At 42.1% G+C, this 25,334-nt stretch overlaps 1 protein-coding gene across 3 annotated transcripts; it reads left to right on the top strand.

The window, feature by feature from the left end:
• The first annotated feature begins 5,835 nt into the window (after positions 1–5,835).
• LOC121568231 lies at positions 5,836–23,715 on the top strand. Of its 3 annotated transcripts, XM_041878788.1 has the most exons (7): positions 5,836–5,914; positions 6,020–6,152; positions 6,281–6,420; positions 6,636–6,755; positions 6,851–6,992; positions 7,236–7,375; positions 7,598–7,981. In XM_041878788.1, the coding sequence occupies exons 1-7, from the start codon at positions 5,839–5,841 to the stop codon at positions 7,738–7,740; spliced, it is 894 nt and encodes a 297-aa protein (XP_041734722.1). In that variant the 5' UTR covers positions 5,836–5,838; the 3' UTR covers positions 7,741–7,981. The 3 variants fall into 3 exon arrangements, 1 of the variants encoding a protein (XP_041734722.1); XR_006001215.2 differs by lacking the exons at positions 6,020–6,152; positions 6,281–6,420; positions 6,636–6,755; ... (1 more) ...; positions 7,236–7,375; positions 7,598–7,981 and adding exons at positions 22,638–23,189; positions 23,496–23,715 and having other exon boundaries at positions 5,875–5,914; XR_006001216.2 differs by lacking the exons at positions 5,836–5,914; positions 6,020–6,152; positions 6,281–6,420; ... (2 more) ...; positions 7,236–7,375; positions 7,598–7,981 and adding exons at positions 21,872–21,913; positions 22,638–23,189; positions 23,496–23,715.
• The last annotated feature ends 1,619 nt before the right edge of the window (positions 23,716–25,334 follow it).

Here is a 25,334-nt window from a genome sequence, read left to right as displayed (position 1 = left end):
TTATATTTAACAAATCAACATGCTCAATTTCAGAATGAAGAAAATACATTATTGAGCTACTTTGAATGATTTGGAAGCATGCCCTTATTCTACATAAAGATTGTTGTGCCCCTCCATTTCAGTTACTCCTGAGTGGCGCAGTGGTCTAAGGCACTGCATCGCAGTGCTAGCTGTGCCACTAGAGATCCTGGTTCAAATCCAGGCTCTGTCTTGACCGGGAGACCCATGGGGCGGCACACAATTGGTCCAGGGGAGGGAATGGCCGGCAGGGATGTAGCTCAGTTGGGTTCGATTCCCACGGGGGGCCAGTATTAAAAAAATAATGTATGCACTCACTAACTGTAAGTCGCTCTGGATAAGAGTGTCTGCTAAATGACTAAAATGTAAGTTGTTACATACTGGAATGGTGACCCCTGTTGGAGGAACAGAGTTAACTTAAAAGATCCCACTCTCTTTATATATTTATTTAGAATAATATTTGGTGTAGAGGCATATTTGAGAACAAAATGGTAGTCTAGATAGGGGATTAGGCACAGGATCAGGAATTAGGAATTAGAACTCTGGGGCTATCATTCTGGAGCATCATAATGTCATAATTCTTAAGCATCATAACGCCCAGTGTTGGGGAGGAGTGAACTACATGTTGGCTAGAGGAGGGGAATGGAAAGGGGGAGATAGAGAGAGTTAAGGAGAGTTTGGATGCAGAGATGAAGGAGGACACTGTGAAGGCTCTCTATGAACTGCTGGAGAAGATCGAGAAGGAGGGAGAGAAGATGGAAATAAAGCAGAAGGTGTTGGAGAAGGGAGTGGAGTTTGCAAATGATAAAATGAAGAAGAGGAAGGAGGAGGTAAAGAGGAAGGAGAAGGAGGCAGCAAGGCAGAGAGATGAGGTGGAGAAAGACAAACAGAGGGTGAGGAGGAAGGTCAGTGAAGAGGAGGAGAAGAGGGAGGAGGTAGATATGAAAGACAACGGGCTGGATGGACAGAAAGAGAAACTGGAGAAGAGAAAGAAGCTGGACATTTTGGAGAAAGTTGGAAAGTTGGAGTTGGAAAAGGAGAAAGAGAAGTTAGAGAGGAGGAATAAGATTGTGGAAAGGTTGAAAGTGGATGTGGATGAGAGATTGAAAAAGATGACAAGAACAGGAGAGATTATGAAAAAGAAAGAGAAGGAGATGGACAGAATTAAAATGGATGTGGAAGAGAATGCAAGGGAGCAGGTGAAGAAAGTGAGAGAGGAGTTGGTGGGATTGAAGGAGAAGATAAAAATAGAAAAGAGGGGTAGCAAAGAGGAGAGAAAGAAGTGGAGAGAAAGAGGGAGGATGAGAAGAGGAAGGTGGAGGTGGAGCGTGTGAAGAAGGATATGGAGGAGAGGAAGGTGGAGGTGGAGCGTGTGAAGAAGGATATGGAGGAGAGGAAGGTGGAGGTGGAGTGTGTGAAGAAGAATATGGAGGAGAGGAAGGTGGAGGTGGAACGTGTGAAGAAGGATATGGAGGAGAGGAAGGTGGAGGTGGAGCGTGTGAAGAAGGATATGGAGGAGAGGAAGGTGGAGGTGGAGCATGTGAAGAAGGATATGGAGGAGAGGAAGGTGGAGGTGGAGTGTGTGAAGAAGGATGAGAAGAGGAAGGTGGGGCGTGTGAAGAACAATATGGAGGACAGGCTTAAGATGGAGATAGAGAGGGTGATGACAGAGATGGAGGACAAGAAAGAGAAAGAGGTGGGGCAGGTGAAGGTGGGGACAGAGGAAATGTGGAAGACCAAGATGAAGAAAGTGAGAGAGATAATTGAGGCTGTGGAAGAGAAGATAAACAAGAGAGATGAGCTGGGAAGGAGGGAAATAGAGGAGAAGAGAGAGAAACAGGTGAGGCAGATAAAGGTGGAGTTGGAAGAGAAGTGGAAAACAGAGATGAAGAGTCAGAGAGTGGATTAAGAGAATGGAGGAGAAGACGACACAGAGAGAGTAAATCGAGAGAAAAAGGGAAGAAGACATGAAAAGATTGATGGAGGAGTTGGAAGGATTGAAGGATATGATGAAGGAGAGTGAGAAAGAGGTAGAGAGAGTTAAGGAGGAAATGTAAAATAAAGAGAAGGAGAGGGAGAGAGAGAGAGGAGGTGGAAAAGAGGGTCAAGAAGGAAATGTAGTTGGTGAGAGAGGAGGTGGAGGGAGAAAATGAAAGACAAGGAAGCATACATGGACACATTGTTGGAGCTGAAAGAAAAACACTAAGAGACTGGAGAATGTCAACGAACCTACCAGGTACAACCCTAAATCCGTAAACATGGGTACCCTCATAGATATCATCCTGACTAACTTACACTCTAAATACACCTCCGCTGTCTTCAACCAGGATCTCAGCGATCACTGCCTTATTGCCTGTGTCCGTAACGGGTCCGCGGTCAAACGACCACCCCTCATCACTGTCAAACGCTCCCTAAAACACTTTAGCGAGCAGGCCTTCCTAATTGACTTGGCCCAGGTATCCTGGATGGATATAGATCTCATTCCGTCAGTAGAGGATGCCTGGTTGTTCTTTAAAAGTAATTTCCTCTCAATCTTAAATAAACATGCCCCATTCAAAAAATACAGAACTAAGCACAGATATAGCCCCTGGTTCTCCTCAGACTTGACTGCCCTTGACCAGCACGAAAACATCCTGTGGCATACTGCATTAGCATCAAATAGCCCCCGCGATATGCAACTTTTCAGGGAAGTTAGGAACCAATATACACAAGCAGTGAGGAAAGCAAAGGCTAACTTTTTCAAACAGAAATTTGCATCCTGTAGCACTAACTCCAAAAAGTTTTGGGACACTGTAAAGTCCATGGAGAATAAGAGCACTTCCTCCCAGCTGCCCACTGCACTGAGGCTAGGAAACACTATCACCACCGATAAATCTACAATAATCGAGAATTTCAACAAGCATTTTGCTACGGCTGGCCATGCTTTCCACCTGGCTACCACTACCCCGGCCACCAGCTCTGCACCCTCCGCTGCAACTTGCCCATGCCCCCCCGCTTCTCCTTCACACAAATTCAGACAGCTGATGTTCTGAAAGAGCTGCAAAATCTGGACCCCTACAAATAATCTGGGCTAGACAATATGGACCCTTTCTTTCTAAAAATAGCTGCCGAAATTGTCGCAACCCCTATTACTAGCCTGTTCAACCTCTCTTTCGTAACGTCTGAGATCCCCAGATATTGGAAAGCTGCCGCGGTCATCCCCCTCTTCAAAGGGGGTGACACTCTAGATCAAAACTGTTACAGACCTATATCCATCCTGCCCTGCCTTTCTAAAGTTTTTGAAAGCCAAGTTAACAAACAGATCACCGACCATTTCGAATCCCACCGTACCTTCTCCGCTATGCAATCCGGTTTCCGAGCTGGTCATGGGTGCACCTCAGCCACGCTCAAGCTCCTAAACGATATTATAACCGCGATCGATAATAGACAGTACTGTGCAGCCTTCTTCATCGACCTGGCCAAGGCTTTCGACTCTGTCAACCACTGCATTCTCATTGGCAGACTAAATAGCCTTGATTTCTCAAATGACTGCCTCGCCTGGTTCACCAACTACTTCTCAGATAGAGTTCAATGTGTCAAATCGGAGGGCCTGTTGTCTGGACCTATGGCAAAGATTGCAGTCAGAGTGCAGTAGAACTGCAGTACATGTAGTATAACTGTAGTTAGAATGCAGTTTAACTGCAGTATGCTGCAAATACTGCATCTAAAATAACACTTATATTTACTGCAGTAATTTTGCAGTGCAACTGCAGTCACAGTGCAATATAAACAGTTCAACTACAGTACACTGCAGTTATTCTGCAATCACTGAGTCCAAAATATCACAGTCGACTGCAGTTACTGCACTTTGGCTGCAGGTTCAAAACTTTCTGTAAGGGCATGATTGTAGCGGTTTACTAACACTTTTGTTCTAGTAGCTATGTTGACTTGACATTAGCTAATATAGTGACAACGGTTAGTGGTCATGATATGAAGGTTTGGCTTGGAAAGGTTTTTTCGCCTGGTCACAGACAGCTGATGTGTTTTGCACTTAAGTCCACAAACGAAGGGAAAAGGTGAGAGGATAGAGCCTAAATGCGAAAAGGAATTATCCAACGATCAAAGGGGCTCATGCTGTTTGTAAATAGATGTTGGCAAAATACCTCCCTGCACTTTCTCACTGCAAAAAAGCTGCAGGAGCAGCGCGCGGAGGGGTGGGTGTGTATGTGTGTCTGTGTGTGTGTCCTCAATGTGCAGCTGGCAGCTAAATTTGCTGTCACTCAGTCAGAATGCGCATTAGTTTAATGTGTTTTCCATATCCTTGCCCTACTTGTTAGATATTATGCAAATTGATAGCTTGATAGCAAACGTCCTCGCCATGTGATTTATCATAGTAGCAGGCAGCAGCAACCTAAATAATCAGACCGAAAACATGCGAGGCAATGTGATCGAGTAAAATTATGAAGCTAGTGGACGGATAAATAAATCTTTACTCTATCCAATCAGAGCAGCAGGATCAACGTACAGCCCGCCCTTCTCTTTACAGACATGCAAACTAGCCAGTTGAGTTATTTAGACCGCACAAAGACAGTACACTATGGTTTAGAAACTCTGTGACTGACTGACATGACAAAGATGCTTGCTGGCACCCGAAACTACGTTTTTTTTCAGATTACGGATATTACAAAGAATACTCTGATCAAAATCGTATCCAGAAAATTGCCCATATCCGTTATGATACTCGTTTTGTCCGACTATGTGAAAGTGAACTGTGTTTGCGTGTGATCAGGGGTGTCTTCATTCCACGAATTCTGTTGAAAAACGTTTCTTAAAAGGAAGCAAACGGAACGAAACGGGGATAAACATACTTTAATTTGTCCAATAGAAACTCGCGTTTGCAACTGTTGGACTAATGATTACACCCTAGATCAGCTAGATGCAGGCAATATTGTGCAGTGTGGTATTCACTGTGTCAATGTCTGTCACCTTGATTACCGAAATGTCTCTCCACCTTTGCACCCGCGTTGTAAACTTCCATTCATAGGCAAGGTTGTAGCAACCTCATGATGGGTATAGGGAAAATTCTAGTATCATGTAGTAGCCTAAACCTATCGATGTTACATTGAGCTGGGTGAATGGAATATGAATGACAGTGATCCAATATGCTGTAATAGAAATAAAGCCATGCTCATAAAAAACCTGTTCCACTGATGCTGCAGATTGTAGGTTACTTTGAGTGAGGCTTGAGGTTACTAGAGTTCAAATTCCTTCTCAAGTGTATACAATAGACCAACACACTATCTAACATTAAAGTATTATCCGATCTACTATATTGTCATATGTGTATGAATAACATAAGTTCATATGGAGATTTTGTAAAAGGCTGTTAGGTTTGACATTATTCATATATTTAATTTAATCAACATGCTCAATTTCCTAATTTAAAATATATTATTGAGCGTACCTTGATTGACTTGTAAGCATGTCCTTATATACTGTACTTTACCTTAATTTTTGTGGCCCTCAATCTAAGTAATTACTTAATGGTGACCCCTGGTGGGTAAACAGTGAAACTAAAGATCCTCTACAGGCATCTCACAGTTGAGTATTTGGCATCACAATACATGACAATGAGTTGGCATGATACCACTTGTAAACAGATTGGCACTCACGCCACATGCCAGTTCAAAACATACGTTACACATACATTACACAATAACTTGAGAAAAGGGAAGTGGTCATATATTTCTGTCCCTTTCCCAGATAAGGAGTGGCTACCGGTTCAACATAAAAAGCATTGTGTGAAATGAGTGCTGTACACTTCCAACTGAACCTGAATGCATGATGAGTATGATGACCATAGCATCTCTTCTCTCCGCAGCTCTGCTGTTGCTGGTTCCTGGGATCCTGACTGAAAGTAATGTAGAATATATTGACTTACTTTACCTCTTAGTAATGTCATCTCTATAACCTATACACTACACTACAGGATAGTTGACATTGTAAATTACAATTTCAACAGAGTCTTCCTTTGAGTTGGGGGTAGTCAACAGCATCTCAAACGCACCCAATAAGACCTACAGTATTGATGTCGTATTCAGAGGAATCCTTATCGGTGCCATGAGAAGACTGCAGGAGACCAATGCAGGATTCAAGTTAGTAGATTATTAGGTTACATTGTCTCATTGTTAGATGCTGTATTGTTAGATTCTCGGCAGTTGGTGTGTCAGGGATTTTATATTATGAAGTCAGGTGTCATTGGTGAGCACTGTTGTTTTTACAGTTTCACCTACACAGAGAACCCCAACTATGGTCCCTTCCTGGTGAGTGTGAATGGTGTAGCCGGGAACAATACTGAGAACACTTTCTGGGAGCTCCTTGTTCAGACTGGGGGGAATGGGACTACAATCAGACCTAATGTGGGTGAGTAATGATGGAAAGTCTCTCTCTGTTTTTTTTTGTGGTTTATTTGCTTAGGGACAAGTCATCTGATGCAAATAAGGGAAAAAGCATGCATGTTATTTACAACGGCATTCATAAAATATAAAAACACATCTGTCACACAAATGTTGCACATCCTGTACGATATAACTACTTAACTACTCACATATTGACCTATTTGGACATTATTTCTGCAGGTATTGGCTGTTACATCCCAGAACCAAATGACCGCATCATCCTGAGATTTACAGTGTTCATTCCGGGCTCGCACTCCGTGAGTGGCAACAGTTCGAATCCTGGGAACCTGACAGCAGGAAGTAATGTAGAAAATTTTTACTTCTAGAACATGTCTACCTCTTTGCAATGTCATCATCACAGTATTGACATTGTAGACAACATTGTTTTTCAACAGACTCTTCCAGACTAGATTCCATTGAGCTCGTGGTAGTCAACAACATCTCAAACGCAACCAACAAGACCTACAGTACTGACATTGCATTCAGAGGGATCCTTATCGGTGCCATGAGGAGACTGCAGACCAATGCCGGATTCAAGTTAGTAGATTATTAGCTTCCATTGTGTCATTGTCAGATGCTGTAGATTGTTAGATGTGCGTTCAAATCATTACAGTTTGAGCAATTGTGTAGAACCTTTCAGTGACCATGTACAGACAATGTTCTGTAGTGCACGGTGTCATTCATTGCATGGCATGGAGTGATACTGCATTTTGCACCTTCTTCAATGTCAAAAATAATTGTGGTATTCTGGCATTTCACAATATTCTGTTGTTCTTGCAGTTTCACCTACACAGAGGACCTCAACTATGGTCCCTTCCTGGTGAGTGTGAATGGTGTAGCCGGGAACAATACTGAGAACACTTTCTGGGAGCTCCTTGTTCAGACTGGAGGGAATGGGACCACAATCGCACCTGATGTGGGTGAGTAATGATGGAATGTCTTTCGGTCGGTCAATACGATTGGTCAGACCGTCTGTCTGTCTTCATCTTTCTCTCTCTCTGCAAAGCTAGAGAAATACAGTGAGGAAAGAAAGTTATTTTAAATAATTTACGTTTATAAAATATAACAACAGCTGTCACAAACATTTTGCACATACTGTATAACTACTCACATATTGTGCTATTTGGCCATTATTTCTACAGGTATTGGTTGTTACATCCCAGAACAAAATGACCGCATCATCCTGAAATTTACAATGTTCACCGCAAGCTTGCAATCCGCGAGTGGCAGTTGTACGAATCCTGGCGTGTTGTTGTTTTTGGTGTGTTTGTTTTTTGTTTTCTAATCTAAGCCTAACCTTTGCCTCAGTGACTACCATACATAACCCTAAAACACTAACTCACCCCATACCTGAACCTTAGTCACTACCATACTACACCCTAAGTCACTAACTAACTCCATGCCTAACTCTAAGTCACTTACTAACTCCCTCATTAGCAGGGAGGTTAAATTGCTTAATACATCTAAATCGGCAGATACAGTGCATTCGGTAAGTGTTCAGACCCCTTTACTTTTTCCACATTTTGTTACAGCCTTATTCTAAAATTGATTAAATAAATATTTTCCCTCCTCAATCTATACACAATACTCCATAATGACAAAGTGAAAACAGGTTTTTAGAAACTTTTGCAAATTTATAAAAAATTATCAACAGAAATACCTTATTTACATAAGTATTCAGACCCTTTGCTATGAGACTTGAAATTGAGCTCAGGTACATCCTGTTTCCATTGATCATCCTTGAGATGTTTCTACAACTTCATAACCAGACACCGAGCGCATAAGATTCACCAACTTCTTACACTTTGTTTCAACATGTATGACATGATCTTTCCATGTATATCGCTCATTGAACCAAATACCCAAATATTTGTACTTAGAAACCCTCCCCATAGGCTGTCCATACAGAAACAACTGTATATTATCAGCAACTTTCTTCTTCGAGAAGAACATACAACAAGACTTCGCCACTGACAATTTAAAACCCTAGTCAATTGACCATCTTTCAACATCCACTATAGCTTGTTGAATAGATTTGATCACATTAAAGACATTCCTTCCCCTCTTCCAAATAGCTCCATCATCAGCATATAGAGAAGCCCCAATACCCCTACCACCATTTGAAAACACATCATTAATCATAATGTTGAACAAAATAGGACTGATAGCACTGCCTTGAGGAATACCAAAGTAAAGGGGTCTGAATACTTTCTGAATGCAATGTAAATATGTGGGTTTTTGATGGTTTCTGTGATAGTGATTTTCAACTAGTGTAAAAGTTATTGTGTGATCATGTTGGAACAGACAGTAGCTCCTGAACAATACTTATTTGTGATTAGAAAATGTGCCACAGTTTGTTTTACAATTTATGTCATTCAATTAAAAAAACATGTTAATGAGATAATTCTCTCATTGTTTGAATTACATTTAATTTCATGAAGCTTTACCCTGACATCATAGCAAATACGCTGCAAAGATTCCTTGCAGTGGTGGAAAAAGTATACAATTGTCATATTTGAGTAAAAGTAAAGATAACTTAATAGAAAATGTCTCAAGTAAAAGTGAAAGTCACACAGTAAAATAATACTTGAGTAAAAGTCTAAAAGTATTTGGTTTGAAATATACTTAAGTATCAAAAGTAAATGTAATTGCTAAAATATACTTAAGTATCAAAGTAAAAGTATAATTATAAATTATTTCAAATTCCTTATATTAAGCAAACCAGACGGCACCATTTTCTTGTTTCTTTTATTTATGGTAGCCAGGATTACACTCCAACACTCAGATATCATTTACAAAAGAAGCATTTGTGTTTAGTGAGTCCGCCAGATCAGAGGCAGTAGAGATGACCAGGGATGTTCTCTTGATAAGTGTGTGAATTGGACCACTTTCCTGTGCTGCTAAGCATTCAAAATGTAAAGAGTACTTTTGGGTGTCAGGGATGTATGGCGTAAAAAGTACATTATTTTCTTTAGGAATGTAGTGAAGTAAAAGTTGTCAAAAAATATAAATAGTAAAGTAAAGTACAGATACCCCAAAAAACTACTTAAGTACTACTTTGGTTCCTTGTTCTTTCTTGGTAAAGATGGAAGATGAGGATGAAGAAACTGAAAACACCTATTTGAAGTTAAACAAATGTTACATGAAGAACTAGGAATCAAATAAAATATATTTAATTAGACACACAATTAATGAAGGAAGTAAACCCCCTGAATTTGCGGAAAAGGTATATTTGCAGTTCAGGATAATTAGGTTGTACGTATAGAACAATGAATATGTGTGGGCATTGGACACCAGAAAATATTGTGAGAATGGAGAACATTCATCTGAGATCTATGAGACGATGACTATCATCCTTCCTTGTTTTCCTTGTGTTCAAAAATATTCACAGACATTATACTGTAATAGAATCTCTATTGTTGTAGACCGGTTCAACTCTTACACAACAGAAAAGAGGGCACACACACAGACACACATGGATCAGGAACAATGAATACGTGTTGTCAATAAAGGTGAAATTTAGTTACTCGCGCTAGCAAAATTGAAACATTGTATAAAATATTCTGGGCCCTCAGAGTTTCCCCTGCCAGTGATCTCGGGACAGACACAGCTGTAGGCTATTTGTGCAAGGGATAAGAAGTAATCAGGTATTTTATTAAGTTTCCACTGGATCAGAGCATTACATTTTCCCTTTCATGTCAAGTAGTTATCGAAAGGGAAAGAGCTGGAAATATTGTTCAAATACTTTGAGTTAAGACAATCAGAAATACTATCAGACATTCCCAAATGGGCACATTTATAGGCCTACATTTGCGCGCAGGCCAGGTAGACTAGTCTATATGCCATAATCAGGTGTGCATCCTTACTCAACATTGAAAGGAGCGTTGAAACAAATGACAACTCATAAATTGACAAAACTCGTAAATGTAATGAAATAAACAAAAACTTGTTTCTCACAACTGTAGTATAGGTTGTAAGTTCTGCAAAACACATGTCAACTCCGACAATGAGAACGAACGGTAAATGACTGTAATAATAATACATTGAATGCATTAACAGAAATGACCATAACCAAACAAACATTGCAGATTAGAAATTTTGGGAATTAACTGTCACGATCGTCTTGAAAAGTAGCGGGCCAAGGCGCAGCGTGAGATGCGTACATATTTATTTTATTGTACACCACAGCGAACACAACACCAAACGAAACGTGAAGTCCTTCGACACAAACACAAATCAATAGGAACAAGAAACCACAAACACAAAGTGAAAGACAGACAGTTAAATATGGCTCCCAATCAGAGACAACCAGCTGACACTCGTTGCCTCTGATTGGGAGTCACTCAAGCCAACCTAGAAATACAAACATAGAATATAACACCCTGGCTCAACATACGAGAGTCCCCAGAGCCAGGGCGTGACATTAACGTTAAATGTAGGCTGCTACTGGTGGTGTATGTAATGGGGAATTGATAGACACAGCAATCAATGCACACAATGAAGTTATGAAATAATGAATACCAACGAAATGGCGGGAGAGAGCAGCGCATTCTGGAGAGAGACGTGCCTTGTGCATCTGAGCCACAATCCCCATATTCTTGGACCAAGGCATCCCTGCGGCCTCCTCAATGGATTAATCCACTGAGACAGGCACAAATCACACAGGTGTCTCGTGTGCCATGAAAATAAATAATCTGTGACTGCTCGACTAAAAGACTCTCATGTTTTTAATACAGACCCCTTTAGTCATACAGTACAGTATTCCCTATAAGGCACCCAGACCTTATGAAAGTTGCACAGTATACCCTTAATATGGTAATAAATAAAATCTAGTGATACATAACTTGACATTTCTGCCATCCATTGTGACATTGTGGGAGGATAACCAACCTTCCAATTAATGACAATGAATTTCTTAGCCGCTATAAATGCTAGGTTACACAGTTTCTTCTGATAACAGTCTCCAGTATCAACATTTCCAAGCAAACAAAAAGAGGGAGAAGGGATCATCTGTACACATGCTGTGATAAAAGAACATGCTCTTTGCCAGAATTCAGCCAGCCTTCACAAGATCATAACATATGCAAATATGTCCGCTTTTGTTTTACACTTCCAGCAGAGGAATTACATTTCTGAGTTCATGATATTCAGTTTCACTGGCATATAGGATGTTCTATGGATGGTCTTAAACTGCAGTAATTTATGTCTGAGATTATATGAACATGACTAGGCATTCAAACATATCTGTATCCATTCATCATCATCAACATTTTGTTGCGTACTGACTGTGCACCATGACAGTGTCACGATTTCCTCTGAAGCTGCCTCCTCTCCTTGTTCGGGCAGGCTTCAGCGTTCGTCGTCACCGGCCTTCTAGCCACTGCCGCTCCTCATCTCATCATTCCATTTGTTTTGTCTTGTTTATTACACACACCTGGTTCATATCCCCTCATCAGTACCTGTATAAGTGTTCCCTCTGCCCCCTTGTGTTTGTGTGTGATTGTTTATTGTGGAGGTTAGTTTAGCTCGGTGGAGCTCCTTGTATTTTGTATCTCCGGGATATTTCACCCGTGTGCCTTGTTTCCCGGTGCGCCTGATTACGCACTGGAGTGTTTGACACATTGCTGCGTACCGCTGTGCCTTCGGAATAAACCCTTTTATTCTGTGATTTACCCTCCTGCGCCTGACTCCTTTCAAATCACTCGCCACAGACATTGTAGTCTGTAGAGCTGTTTATACCGTGTCAGTGTGAAAACGAGGGAATTAGCTAGGGAAACTGACAGATCAATAATGTTACATTGCCATACTGACTAATCAAAACTCATATTGCACTGTCAAAAAATGTCAGAATATCCTTCTTCAATCGTTTGGCCGCTGGTTCATTGTTTGATTCAGGTCTAGTGTGATTGAGGCAAAAATAATACCTAAAGTTAGTGAGCTAGCTAGCTAACGTTAGCCAACTTTTGGCTAGCTCTAATGGTACATCAACTGCCGAAAACTAGCTAAGTTAATTTGAAACGGGACAAAAAGGCTACAAAACATTTCCATACACACAACAGCTGTTAGATACTGCTACAGTTTCTGACAGATACTGAGATAGAGGATAGAGCTGAACTGACTGTGGGAGCCAGCTAGCTAGTTAATTCTCTTCAGACAGAACTACATGTCTGTAACAGTATCTTTCTAAAGATGAGTCAGAGACCATCAAATTTCGATGTGTGACACTGGTTTACCGGCTTACTGTCAATGTCAGGAGGAATGTTCATTTGAGTAGTTGGGTAGATCAAGTTCACACAGTGAGCTTGGAATTTAAACATACCAAACCTGTTTTCAAGTATGGAGATTGTTTGTTCGGTGTTATACTTGTAACTGTTTTGAATACTGTAGCAACCCTACCCCAACACCTAGCGATCTCATCAAGATTTTCAAATCTCTTGGCATAATGGCTAAGATGTTAGGTTGACAGTTGCTGGCCCCGAGTTCGAGTCCTAGTCAAGGCTACCCTCCCCCAATTTTTTTTGTTGCTACATTGGTGTCAGAAGTGTGATGGTGCCGGGGAGGCCATCAGAGAGGTGTGTACATGTGAGGGACTTAATTCGTATAGAGACTCATGCACTCTTAGAAAAAAAGGGTTCCAAAGGGGTTCTTCGGCTGTCCCCATAGGAGAACCATTTTTGGTTCCAGGTAGAACTCTTTTTGGTTCCAGGTAAAACCCTTTTGGGTTTCATATAGAACCCTCTGTGGAAAGAGTTCTACATTGAACCCAAAAGGGTTCTTCAAAGGGTTCTCCTATGGGGATAGCCGAAGAACCCTTCTGCATGAAACACACCCAGAATCTCACTGCCAATAGACTGCCGATAGGTACTTATCACAGTGGGAGGCCATTCCTTCTCGTGCTGGAACAAAAGCGGTACCTGCTGTGTGCCAACCCGGTAGCGAATATGCTAACATTAGTTAGCTAGCTAAACATTTGGCTATGGGCTGTCACTGGCAGTATGGGATTATGGAGAGTGAAATAAGTTGTTTATTTGTCATCTTGCTAGGTAGTTATCTAGTTGTGGCCATCTGGCTAGTAGCAACAAGGGCTTTCTACAAAATAGCAACATTAGGGCAGCTAGAGCTAGCTAGCTAACATAAACTGAGCAACACACATGGACATGCATTGCCAAACAACGCTTCTGGTTTGGAGTATTTTAACAAGGCTGAGTGGCTGATGACTTCAAGGTCTTTGCTGTGTGAACACAAAAGAGATTGACTGCTGACACTCTGTTCAGAGGTGCTAAGTACTGTTGGCAGGCAAACATTTGACAATCCTGACAGTGTGTCTAAGCTTTTAGATTCAAGATAGCACCTTTATTTCTAAGAGTGTGGGGACACGTCTGTACCCATGAAGTGCTTTGAAAGGCTGGTCATGGCTCACATCAACACCATTATCCCAGAAACCCTAGACACACTCCAATTTGCATACCGCCCCAACAGATCCAGTGATGATGCAATCTCTATTGCGCTTCACACTGCCCTTTCACACCTGGACAAAAGCAAATATGTGTGAATGCTATTAATTGACTATAGCTCAGCGTTCAACATCATAGTGCCCTCAAAGCTCATCACTAAGCTAAGGACCCTGGGACTAAACACCTCCCTCTGCAACTGGATCATGGACTTCCTGACGGGCCGCCCCCAGGTGGTAAGGGTAGGTAACAACACATTCGCCACGCTCATCCTCAACACGGGGGCCCCTCAGGGGAGCGTGCTCAGTCCCCTCCTGTACTCCCTGTTCACTCATGACTGCATGGCCAGGCACGACTCCATCACCACCATTAAGGTTGCCGATGACACAACAGTGGTAGGCCGGATCACCGACAACGACAAGACAGCCTATAGGGAGGAGGTCAGAGACCTGGCCGTGTGGTGCCAGGACAACAACCTCTCCCTCAACGTGATCAAGACAAAGGAGATGATTGTGGACTACAGGAAAAAGAAGAGGACCGAGCACGCCCCCATTCTCATCGACGGGGCTGTAGTGGAGCAGGTTGAGAGCTTCAAGTTCCTAAGTGTCCACATCACCAACAAACAAACATGGTCCAAGCACACCAAGACAGTTGTGAAGAGGGCACGACAAAACCTATTCCCCTTAAGGAGACTGAAAAGATGTGGCATGGGTCCTCAGATCCTCAAAAGGTTCTACAGCTGCACCATCGAGAGCATCCTGACTGGTTGCATCACTGCCTGGTATGGCAACTGCTCGGCCTCCGACTGTAAGGCACTACAGAGGGTAGTGCGTACTGCCCAGTACATCACTGGGGCCAAGCTTCCTGCCATCCAGGACCTCTATACCAGGTGGTGTCAGAGGAAGGCCCTACATTTATTTAATTTTTTTACTCCAGCCACCCTAGTCATAGACTGTTCTCTCTGCTACCGCACGGCAAGCGATACCGGAGTGCCAAATCTAGGTCCAAGAGGCTTCTAAATAGCTTCTACCCCCAAGCCATAAGACTCCTGAACATCTAATCAAATGGCTACCCAGGCTATTTGCATTGCCCCCCTAGTCATAAACTGTTCTCTCTGCTACCGCACGGCAAGCGGTACTGGGCTATTTCCATTGCCACCCTAGTCATAGACTGTTCTCTCTGCTACCGCACGGCAAGCGGTACCGGAGTGCCAAGTCTGGGTCCAAGAGGCTTCTAAACAGCTTCTACCCCCAAGCCATAAGACTCCTGAACAAATAATCAATTGGCTACCCAGGCTATTTGCGGACCACCATTATATCATAGAAGAAGAAGAAGACAGTGGCTTATTCACTGTCTTGAAGATGACAACCTGGTGTTCCTCAAAGCAGATGTCCAGCTCAGTCAGAGCAAAACACACCATCATTCTGCCTGGACTCTTGTATCATCTGTCGGCATGGTGGAGACTGTAAGGGTGTCCTTGTGTTGCAGGGCAGGGGAAGTCTTGCAGTCATGCAGCTGCAATACTATGGAAGGTAGCTAGCTAGCTGGCTTTTTGTTTATCATAACCTGCCCTTTCTATGACTGATACGTTTGATTTTAACTAGTTACTTAGCTAACTGTGATGATACCATATCACTGGCAGGGTTAACTATAGCTTGCTAGCTCGCTGCAACTTTTGGATATTGATAAATGTATCAAGGTAACCTGGTTAACGTTAGCTATGTTTACCGCAAGCTCATTCTCTGTGATGTAGATGAACGTTATGCATTTTAGACGTGAAATGCAGCTAATGTGAATGTCTAGCATATATTTGTGAATCAACAGAATGTGTCTCCAGTCCAGTTAACTATCATGTCCAATCTTGAGTGGGAGGCTCTCTTGGTAAGTAGTAAGACGCAATCATACTTGCATTTTCATCTGTGACATATGATTTCATACATCGATCAACATGTGAATAATACATTTTTTGAGTCACTCAAGAGATTATGTTATTCCACCAACATTACAACATGCACACACGGTTCTTGGTTTCAATGGCTCATTGTGTAAGTACACTGCTCAAAAAAATAAAGGGAACACTAAAATAACACATCCTAGATCTGAATTAATTAAATAATCTTATTAAATACTTTTTTCTTTACATAGTTGAATGTGCTGACAACAAAATCACACAAAAATTATCAATGGAAATCAAATTTATCAACCCATGGAGGTCTGGATTTGGAGTCACCCTCAAAATTAAAGTGGAAAACCACACTACAGGCTGATCCAACTTTGATGTAATGTCCTTAAAACAAGTCAAAATGAGGCTCAGTAGTGTGTGTGGCCTCCACGTGCCTGTATGACCTCCCTACAACGCCTGGGCATGCTCCTGATGAGGTGGCGGATGGTCTCCTGAGGGATCTCCTCCCAGACCTGGACTAAAGCATCCGCCAACTCCTGGACAGTCTGTGGTGCAACGTGGCGTTGGTGGATGGAGCGAGACATGATGTCCCAGATGTGCTCAATTGGATTCAGGTCTGGGGAACGGGCGGGCCAGTCCATAGCATCAATGCCTTCCTCTTGCAGGAACTGCTGACACACTCCAGCCACATGAGGTCTAGCATTGTCTTGCATTAGGAGGAACCCAGGGCCAACCGCACCAGCATATGGTCTCACAAGGGGTCTGAGGATCTCATCTCGGTACCTAATGGCAGTCAGGCTACCTCTGGCGAGCACATGGAGGGCTGTGCGGCCCCCAAAGAAATGCCACCCCACACCATGACTGACCCACCGCCAAACCGGTCATGCTGGAGGATGTTGCAGGCAGCAGAACGTTCTCCACGGCGTCTCCAGACTCTGTCACGTCTGTCACGTGCTCAGTGTGAACCTGCTTTCATCTGTGAAGAGCACAGGGCGCCAGTGGCGAATTTGCCAATCTTGGTGTTCTCTGGCAAATGCCAAACGTCCTGCACGGTGTTGGGCTGTAAGCACAACCCCCACCTGTGGACGTCGGGCCCTCATACCACCCTCATGGAGTCTGTTTCTGACCGTTTGAGCAGACACATGCACATTTGTGGCCTGCTGGAGGTCATTTTGCAGGGCTCTGGCAGTGCTCCTCCTGCTCCTCCTTGCACAAAGGCGGAGGTAGCAGTCCTGCTGCTGGGTTGTTGTCCCCCTACGGCCTCCTCCACGTCTCCTGATGTACTGGCCTGTCTCCTGGTAGCGCCTCCATGCTCTGGACACTACGCTGACAGACACAGCAAACCTTCTTGCCACAGCTCGCATTGATGTGCCATCCTGGATGAGCTGCACTACCTGAGCCACTTGTGTGGGTTGTAGACTCCGTCTCATGCTACCACTAGAGTGAAAGCACCGCCAGCATTCAAAAGTGACCAAAACATCAGCCAGGAAGCATAGGAACTGAGAAGTGGTCTGTGGTCACCACCTGCAAAACCAGTCCTTTATTGGGGGTGTCTTGCTAATTGCCTATAATTTCCACCTGTTGTCTATTCCATTTGCACAACAGCATGTGACATTTATTGTCAATCAGTGTAGCTTCCTAAGTGGACAGTTTGATTTCACAGAAGTGTGATTGACTTGGAGTTACATTGTGTTGTTTAAGTGTTCCCTTTATTTTTTTGAGCAGTGTATATCAGTCTAATCTCGAATGGCAATGAGGAAAGTACAGACTCAAGATGAGTTTTACAATCAAATAGGAAATTACCAACATAACCTACTAGTTAAAAGGAAACTGTGTAAGAAGAGATGTTTCCGAGCAGTCGATGATGCAAGTGTTGTTGGGGAACTTCTCTTTGAAGTACTGAGGCATTGTGTTCTGGATTGTCTCCCTCGGCAGCCATGGAATGTAGATCCTCATGTGCTCCTCCATTGTGTCAAACCAGTTGGATAGGATTCTGCGCACTAGTCCCTGGGACACAGCAAAGCGTTCAGCAAGATCACCCTGGAGTAGATTCAGCTTCATCAAGGTTATCAGTATTTTATCCGTGATATGAATTTTTAAGTTAGCAGTGTAGAATTTCTGCAGAAATGCTATATGGTCAAAGAAGACACTAAGAGGAAGGCCAGTATACAACACTGAGCTAGTTTCATTCTTCAGGATGGTGTGGGTCAATGGCTGCACCAACACATTTGTTTGTGGCAGGTGGGCTTGTTGACTGGTTCTCTTGACACGTATCTGTGATCAGTCAGTGCTGGAATCTTCCATTGAGTGTCAGCATCTTTGATGTGGTGGCATTGGCACACTCAGATCAGACTCTGCATCATCACAGTTTTCTTCATCTGTCAAACAAACATAAGAGAGTCCACAATAACCTTAACAAAATAAAATGCACAGACAGCCTACTGGTCATGGTTAGGTAAAAAAAAAACACTATTGAGAACATTTAATAATTTAGCTAGTTAGACATTTCATGAGCATCACCAGTGGCATGCCAGCAATGATGGGGATAATCATGGAATGGGGGGGACCAATGACGTATATAAACCCTGAATTACTGATGCTATGTAGTGGTCATTGAGAGGCTTTAAAGCCGGCAGGCAGGCCATATTGGCACTCCCCTGTAGGAGCCGTCCACCATAGGAATGATATGGAATTCTACCGAATTTCAATTAAATGCTTCACTGAGGAGTGGCTTCCGTCTGGCCACTCTACCATAAAGGCCTGATTGGTGGAGTGCTGCAGAGATTGTTGTCCTTCTGGAAGGTTCTCCCATCTCTACAGAGGAACTCTGGAGCTCTGTCATAGTGACCATCGGGTTCTTGGTCGCCTCCCTGACCAAGGCCCTTCTCCCCCAATTGCTCAGTTTGGCTGGGCGGCCAGCAAGAGTCTTGGTGGTTCCAAACTTCTTCCATTTAAGGATGATGGAGGCTACTGTGTTCTTAGGGACCTTCAATGCTGCAGATATTTATTGGTACCCTTTCCCAGATCTGTGCCTCGACAACATCTTGTCTCGGAGCTCTACGGACAATTCCTTCGACCTCATGGCTTGGTTGTTGCTCTGACATGCACTGTCAACTGTGGTACCTTATATAGACAGGGGTGTGCCTTTCCAAATCATGTCCAATCATTTGAATTTACCACAGGTGGACTCCAATCAAGTTGTAGAAACACTTCAAGGAGGATCAATGGAAACAGGATGCACCTGAGCTCAATTTCGAGTCTCATAGCAAAGGGTCTGAATACTTATATAAATAAGGTATTTCAGTTTTTCTAAAAAACTGTTTTTGCTTTGTCATTATGGAGTATTGTGTGTAGATTGATTAGGAAAAAAATGAATGTAATCCATTTTGGAATAAGTCTGTAACGTAACAAAATGTGGAAAAAGGGAAGGGGTCTGAATACTTTCCGAATGCACTGTATACTGAACAACAATATAAACGCAACATGTTAATGTTGGTCCCATGTTTCATGAGCTGAAATTAAACATCCCAGACATTTTTCATAAGCACAAGAAGCTTATTTCTCTCAATTTTTGTGCACACATTTGTTTACATCCCTGTTAGTGAGCAGATGATCCATCCACCTGACAGGTGCGGCATATCAAGAAGCTGATTAAAAAGCATGATTATTACGCAGGTGCACCTTGTGCTGGGGAAAAAAGGACACTAAAATGTACAGTTTTGTCACACAACACAATGCCACAGATGTCTCAAGTTTTGAGGGAGTGTGCAATTGGCATGATGACTGCAGGAATGTCCACCAGAGCTGTTGCCAGAGAATTGAATGTTCATTTCTCTACCATAAGCTGCCTCCAACGTCCAGTCATGTGAAATCCATAGATTAGGGCCTAATGAATTTATTTCAATTGAATGATTTCCTTATATGAACTGTAACTCAGTAAAATCGTTGAAATTGTTGCATGTGGCATTTATATTTTTGTTCAGTATATATTTTTTAAATTTGTACGTTTAGCTCACATAATATAATTTCAAAGTATGCATTAAGGTGTCTGTAGTAAAATAAATGTGCCAAAAATGAATGTAGATATTAATAAATGTATTTCTATAGCTTCCAAAATATTTTTTACAATGGTGGGGGAGTGCAAAGATGGAGGCACGGTGGCTTCAACACAGCGCCCCCTGTCAGTCATCTAATGTGTATATCAATAATTGGGCTTAACAGGCAGGCAGTTGCAGCTGCACTAACAGAGTGTATTGGGTGCATCCCAATACTCTAACAACGATACCCAATATGTACTCATATTTAGTGCAACACTGTCCTGTCATTGAACCACAACAAACCCCTCAATCATACACCATTGTCTTTGACTATTTGAACTTTTTTGTGAGGGCGTACGAGGAAGCCAACAACAAACACAACAAGCTTCTAAACAGGACCCATCACATTGCAGTGCAGAAAATAATCAATCCTCACCACCCATCAAATCAGTCAGGCTGACATTTTATTCATTTAGCAGACACTCTTATCCAGAGCAACAAGGGTTAAGTGCCTTGCTCAAGGACACATCAACAGAATTTTCACCTAGTTGGCCCAACGCTCTTAACCGCTAGGGTAACTACCTGCTAGCTAGATTAGGAGCTTCTGAGTCTGCAAACAGAAGGGAGTTCATAGTTCTTGGCAGCAGGCTACTTACAAAGCACGTGGACAGAAGCATTTGAATCCTTCAAGGCTGTGATGGTGAGGCACATCCCACATATCTACTCAGAGGAGATGACAAATACGTCCACAAAGGTAAGATTAATCTAAAGCATGGTAGAATGTAATTGATTCATGATTAAATATACTGAGTGCACAAAACATTAAGAACACCTTCCTAATATTGAGTTGCACCCACCCAGACTCAATTCATTGGGGTATGGACTTTACAAGGTGTCGAAAGTGTTCCACAGGGATGCTGGCCCATGTTGATTCAAATGCTTCCCACTGTTGTGTCAAGATGGCTGGATGTCCTTTGGGTGGTGGACAATTCCTGATACACACGGGAAACTGTTGAGCGTGAAGAACCCAGCAGAGTTGCAGTTCTTGACACAAACTGGTGCACCTGGCACCTACTAACATACCCTGTTTAAAGGCACTCAAATATTTTGTCTTTCCCATTCACCCTCTGAATGGCACACATACACAATCCATGTCTCAATTGCCTCAATGCTTAAACATCCTTCTTTAAACTGTCTCTTTCCCTTCATCTACACGGATTGAAGTGGATTTAAAAAGTGACATCAAAAAGGGATTATAGCTTTCACCTGGATTCACCTAGTCAGTCTGTCATGGAAAGATCAGGTGTTCATAATATTTTGTACACTCAGTGTATGTATGTTGTCCAACAAACCTCGTTCTAGTTCTTAAACTAAACAATGTCCTGCTTTGCTTACGGCGGCAGGTAGCCTAGCAATAAAGAGTGTAGGGCCAGTAACCGAAAGGTTGCTGGTATGGTTCCCCGAGCCGGCAAGGTGTAAAAATCTGCCATTGAGCAAGGCAGTTAACAACCACTGCTCCATGGATGTCGATTATTTATTAGGATCCCCATTAGCCAACACCAATGGCGACAGCTAGTCTTACTGGGGTCAGACATAATTTATAACGAGTGGAATGTTAGCTAAAGAGGCTGGTACTCAGGCTACTATAGACCGGTACAACAAGTAAACTATGAAAGGTGAATAGAAGGTCATTGTGCGATAATTCAAGTTTACTTTTTAAAGTGCCCTGAAACAGTTGACTGATGGTGATACATACAAGATATGACACAAACTAAATGTTGAGTTTTGCAGTACAAAATGTACAATACACAGCATGACGGGCAAGACAAATGAATGGAGATTTCAAGGAAATAAATCAGACTATTTTCAGTCCTTGCCAGCATCTTGCCTAGATAAAGAATATGCACTCACTAAAGGAGTGGCCACAAGTCTAATATAAAAAGCAGTGAGTGCAGTACTGTACACTTCCAACTGATCTTCCAACTGAATACATGATGAGTATGATGACCATAGGATCTTTTCTCTCCGCAGCTCTGCTGTTGCTGGTTCCAGGGATCCTGACTGAATGTAATGTAGAATATATTTACTTACTTTACCTCTTTATAATGTTATCTTTAAAACCTATACAGTATAGCTTACATTTTTGATAGATTAATTATTAATGACTAATTATTACACCCTGAAACTGTGTGAAATGTGTTAGAATGTGTGAGTGTAGGACCAGTAAAGACTATGACATTGAGCTACTATTCAGCAATGTGAGTAAGAGTTAGGCCAGACAACAAAGGACAAGGAGAACTGTCTCCAGACAACTGAGAAACCAAGATAAAGAGGCCTCCCAATTTAGGGAGGAGAGAAACTGTTATGAAACATGGTGCAGAATATTGTGAGGACGGCAATAACTGAGGAATGCAGGCAGTAGGCTATGATAAGAAAGTGTGTATGTATGTGTGTGTGTATGCATGTGTGTGTGTGTGTATGTATGTGTGTATGCATGTGTGTATATGTGTGTGTGTGTGTGAACTGATGGTCAGGAGAGCAGTTTTAAAGTGGAAAACTACAGCCCGCCTACAGAGGGGAGGGATGTTTGTATGACGTATGAGTATAAAAGATGGACTCTGAGATTGTGATTGCAGAATTCTCAATGAATAAATCTCTGACTATGCAGACCGGGACTCTGTCCGTTACTTAAATCCCAAAAGACTTACAACCGTTTGGGAGACGCACAGAGACACTGAAATAGTTTGTTAAGTAATTCACATAACAATTTTAAATTACAATTTTATTACAGAGGCTTATGGACCAAACCTCATCGAGTTGACGATAGTCAACAGCATCTCCAATGCACCCAATGAGACCTACAGTGCTGACATGGTGTTCAGAGGGATCCTACTCGGTGCCATGAGGAGACTGCAGGAGACCAATTCAGACTTCAAGTCAGTAGACATTTAGATTCCATTGTCTGATTGATTTATAGAATAGCTCATATATGCAATACAGACTATATAATTTGAGCAATAGTTTCTATGCCAATTTACAGACAATGTTCTGTAGTTCAAGGTGTCATTTATGGCATGGAATGGTACAGCATTTTTATGTAATGGTGGTATTCTTGCTTTTGCAACGGATAAGGGGTATTATAATTGGCAGGTGTGTCAAAGATGTTATGTTATGTCAGTAGTCAGTGAGCATTGTTCTTCCAAGTTTACCTACACAGAGGACCCCAGCTATGGTCCCTTCCTGGTGAGTGTGAATGGTGTAGCCGGGGACAGTGCTGAGCACACTTACTGGGAGCTCCTTGTTCAGACTGGGGAGAATGGACCCGTGATCAGACCTGATGTGGGTGAGTAATGATTTAGAATATCTCTCTCTCTCTCTCTCTCTCTCTCTCTCTCTCTCTCTCTCTCTCTCTCTCTCTCTCTCTCTCTCTCTCTCTCTCTCTCTCTCTCTCTCTCTCTCTCTCTCTCTCTCTCTCTCTCTCTCTCTCTCTCTCTCTCTCTCTCTCTCTCTCTCTCTCTCGCTCTCTCACTCTCTGCAAAGCCACAGAAGTAAGGGGAAAAGCAAATGTTATTTACAACAATCTATTTGTCACATGAATTGTGCACATACTGTAAACACAAAATGACCTAGTTGGACCTTGTTTTCACAGGTATTGGCTGTTACATCCCAGAACCAAATGACCGCATCATCCTGAATTTTACAAAATGGTGAACATTCAGAAGAGCCTTACTGATTTGAAAAGTACTGTTGTGCAATTTATTACATGTGCCATTACAGGAAAAAAAGTAAGGAACTCAGCCATTTGCAGTAATGTCCAATGTTAAGACAGTGTTTAGAATAAGAATAGAAAGAGTTTCACCATGACATGATACTGCTATATACCAGAACTACTGTAAAATAACATTCCATTTGTAATTACTGTGTAAAAGGTTAATAAAGTACATGTAGCTATGGAGTACAACTTGTGCGGGGAAACAAAATTACCTCAACAGTGGTATCATAATACATGTACAGTGTAAATGTATACCTGTACACACGCACACATGCACACACGCAGACACACACTCACACACACACACACACACACACACACACAAACAAAATAATTTCAGAAATGACCTTATACCATATATATACAGTACCAGTCAAACGTTTGGACACACCTACTCATTCAAGGATTTTTCTTTATTTTTACTATTTTCTATTTGTAAGATAATAGTGAAGCCATCAAAACTATGAACTAACAAATATGGAATCATGTAGTAACAAAGAAAGTGTTAATCAAATAGCCACCCTTTGCCTTATATGACAGCTTTGCACACTCTTGGCATTCAGAAGATAGCCCTATTTGGTAAAAGACCAAGTCCATATTATGACAATAACAGCTCAAATAAGCAAAGAGAAACGACAGTCCATCATTACTTTAAGACATGAAGGTCAGTCAATCTGGAAAATGTCAAGAAATTTAAAAGTTTCTTCAAGTGCAGTGATAATGAAACTGGCTCTCATGAGGACCACCACAGGAAAGGAAGACCCAGAGTTACCTCTGTTGCAGAGGATAAGTTCATTAGAGTTACCAGCCTCAGAAATTGCTCTTATCAAGAGCAACTTACAGTTAGTGAGTGCATACACTTTTCATACTGGCCCCCCGTGGGAATCGAACCCACAACCCTGGCGTTGCAAGTGCCATGCTCTACCAACTGAGCTACTGTTGCGTGACTTTTCACTACAAGTTCTGCTGCAAGGTCACATCACCAGTCCGGATAGACCAGACAGCCAGCCCAGTCACTAGTCCCAACGGGACAGCCCTTTGACATAGGAAATAGTGGTGCTGAGGGTGCTGCAGCACCCACTGAAAAATAATTATAATAAAAATACAAATACAACCTTCTTTTTTTTCTCTCACAAAAGTAGTGCACTGGGCCTTTAATAGTCCTGTATTAGCGGACCGATATAGACGTCTGTAGCGCAGGCGTTTTTTAAAAATGCATCTCTGCTTTGGAAAAAAAGGTAGTTGTATAATTAAGAACAGTATCTTGCAGGATTCAATAAGTTGATTCAACGTAATAACCACCGGATAACATAATAATAAGCTTGATTAATAATAATCAAGTAAAGTGTTACCCAAGTATGTGTGTGTGTGTGTGTGTGTGTGTGTGTGTGTGTGTGTGTGTGTGTGTGTGTGTGTGTGTGTGTGTGTATATATAACTGCATGTGTGTACATTTCAATGTATGCTTGTGAGTTTCTCTATGTATGAGTATGTATGATGTGCATGAGTTTGTTTGTGTTATAATTGGCTGTGGGTGGTGGCATGTGCATTAAATTGAGAAAAGTAGTACATATAAACATTGATTTTGGTATGTTATTACATGATTGGTCGAAGTTATTACATTATTCATAAAAAAGTTGTTACTCAGCAGTTAATGTAATAACCACTGGTTAATGTAAATACTTATTACATTTAGCGAAAAAGTTATTACGTTTACC

The sequence above is a fragment of the Coregonus clupeaformis genome, chromosome 6 (assembly GCF_020615455.1).
Source record: "Coregonus clupeaformis isolate EN_2021a chromosome 6, ASM2061545v1, whole genome shotgun sequence".
Lineage (NCBI taxonomy): Eukaryota > Metazoa > Chordata > Actinopteri > Salmoniformes > Salmonidae > Coregonus > Coregonus clupeaformis.
Note: the sequence above shows the minus strand (reverse complement) of the source record. Positions and strands in the feature narration are given on the sequence as shown.

Excerpts from the sequence above, each read along its gene's own strand:
- LOC121568231 (XM_041878788.1), top strand. The coding sequence starts at position 5,839 with ATGATGAGTATGATGACCATAGCATCTCTTCTCTCCGCAGCTCTGCTG. Across the intron at positions 5,915-6,019 it reads TCCTGGGATCCTGACTGAAA|AGTCTTCCTTTGAGTTGGGG; the intron begins GTAATGTAGAAT and ends CAATTTCAACAG. Across the intron at positions 7,376-7,597 it reads CACAATCGCACCTGATGTGG|GTATTGGTTGTTACATCCCA; the intron begins GTGAGTAATGAT and ends TTATTTCTACAG.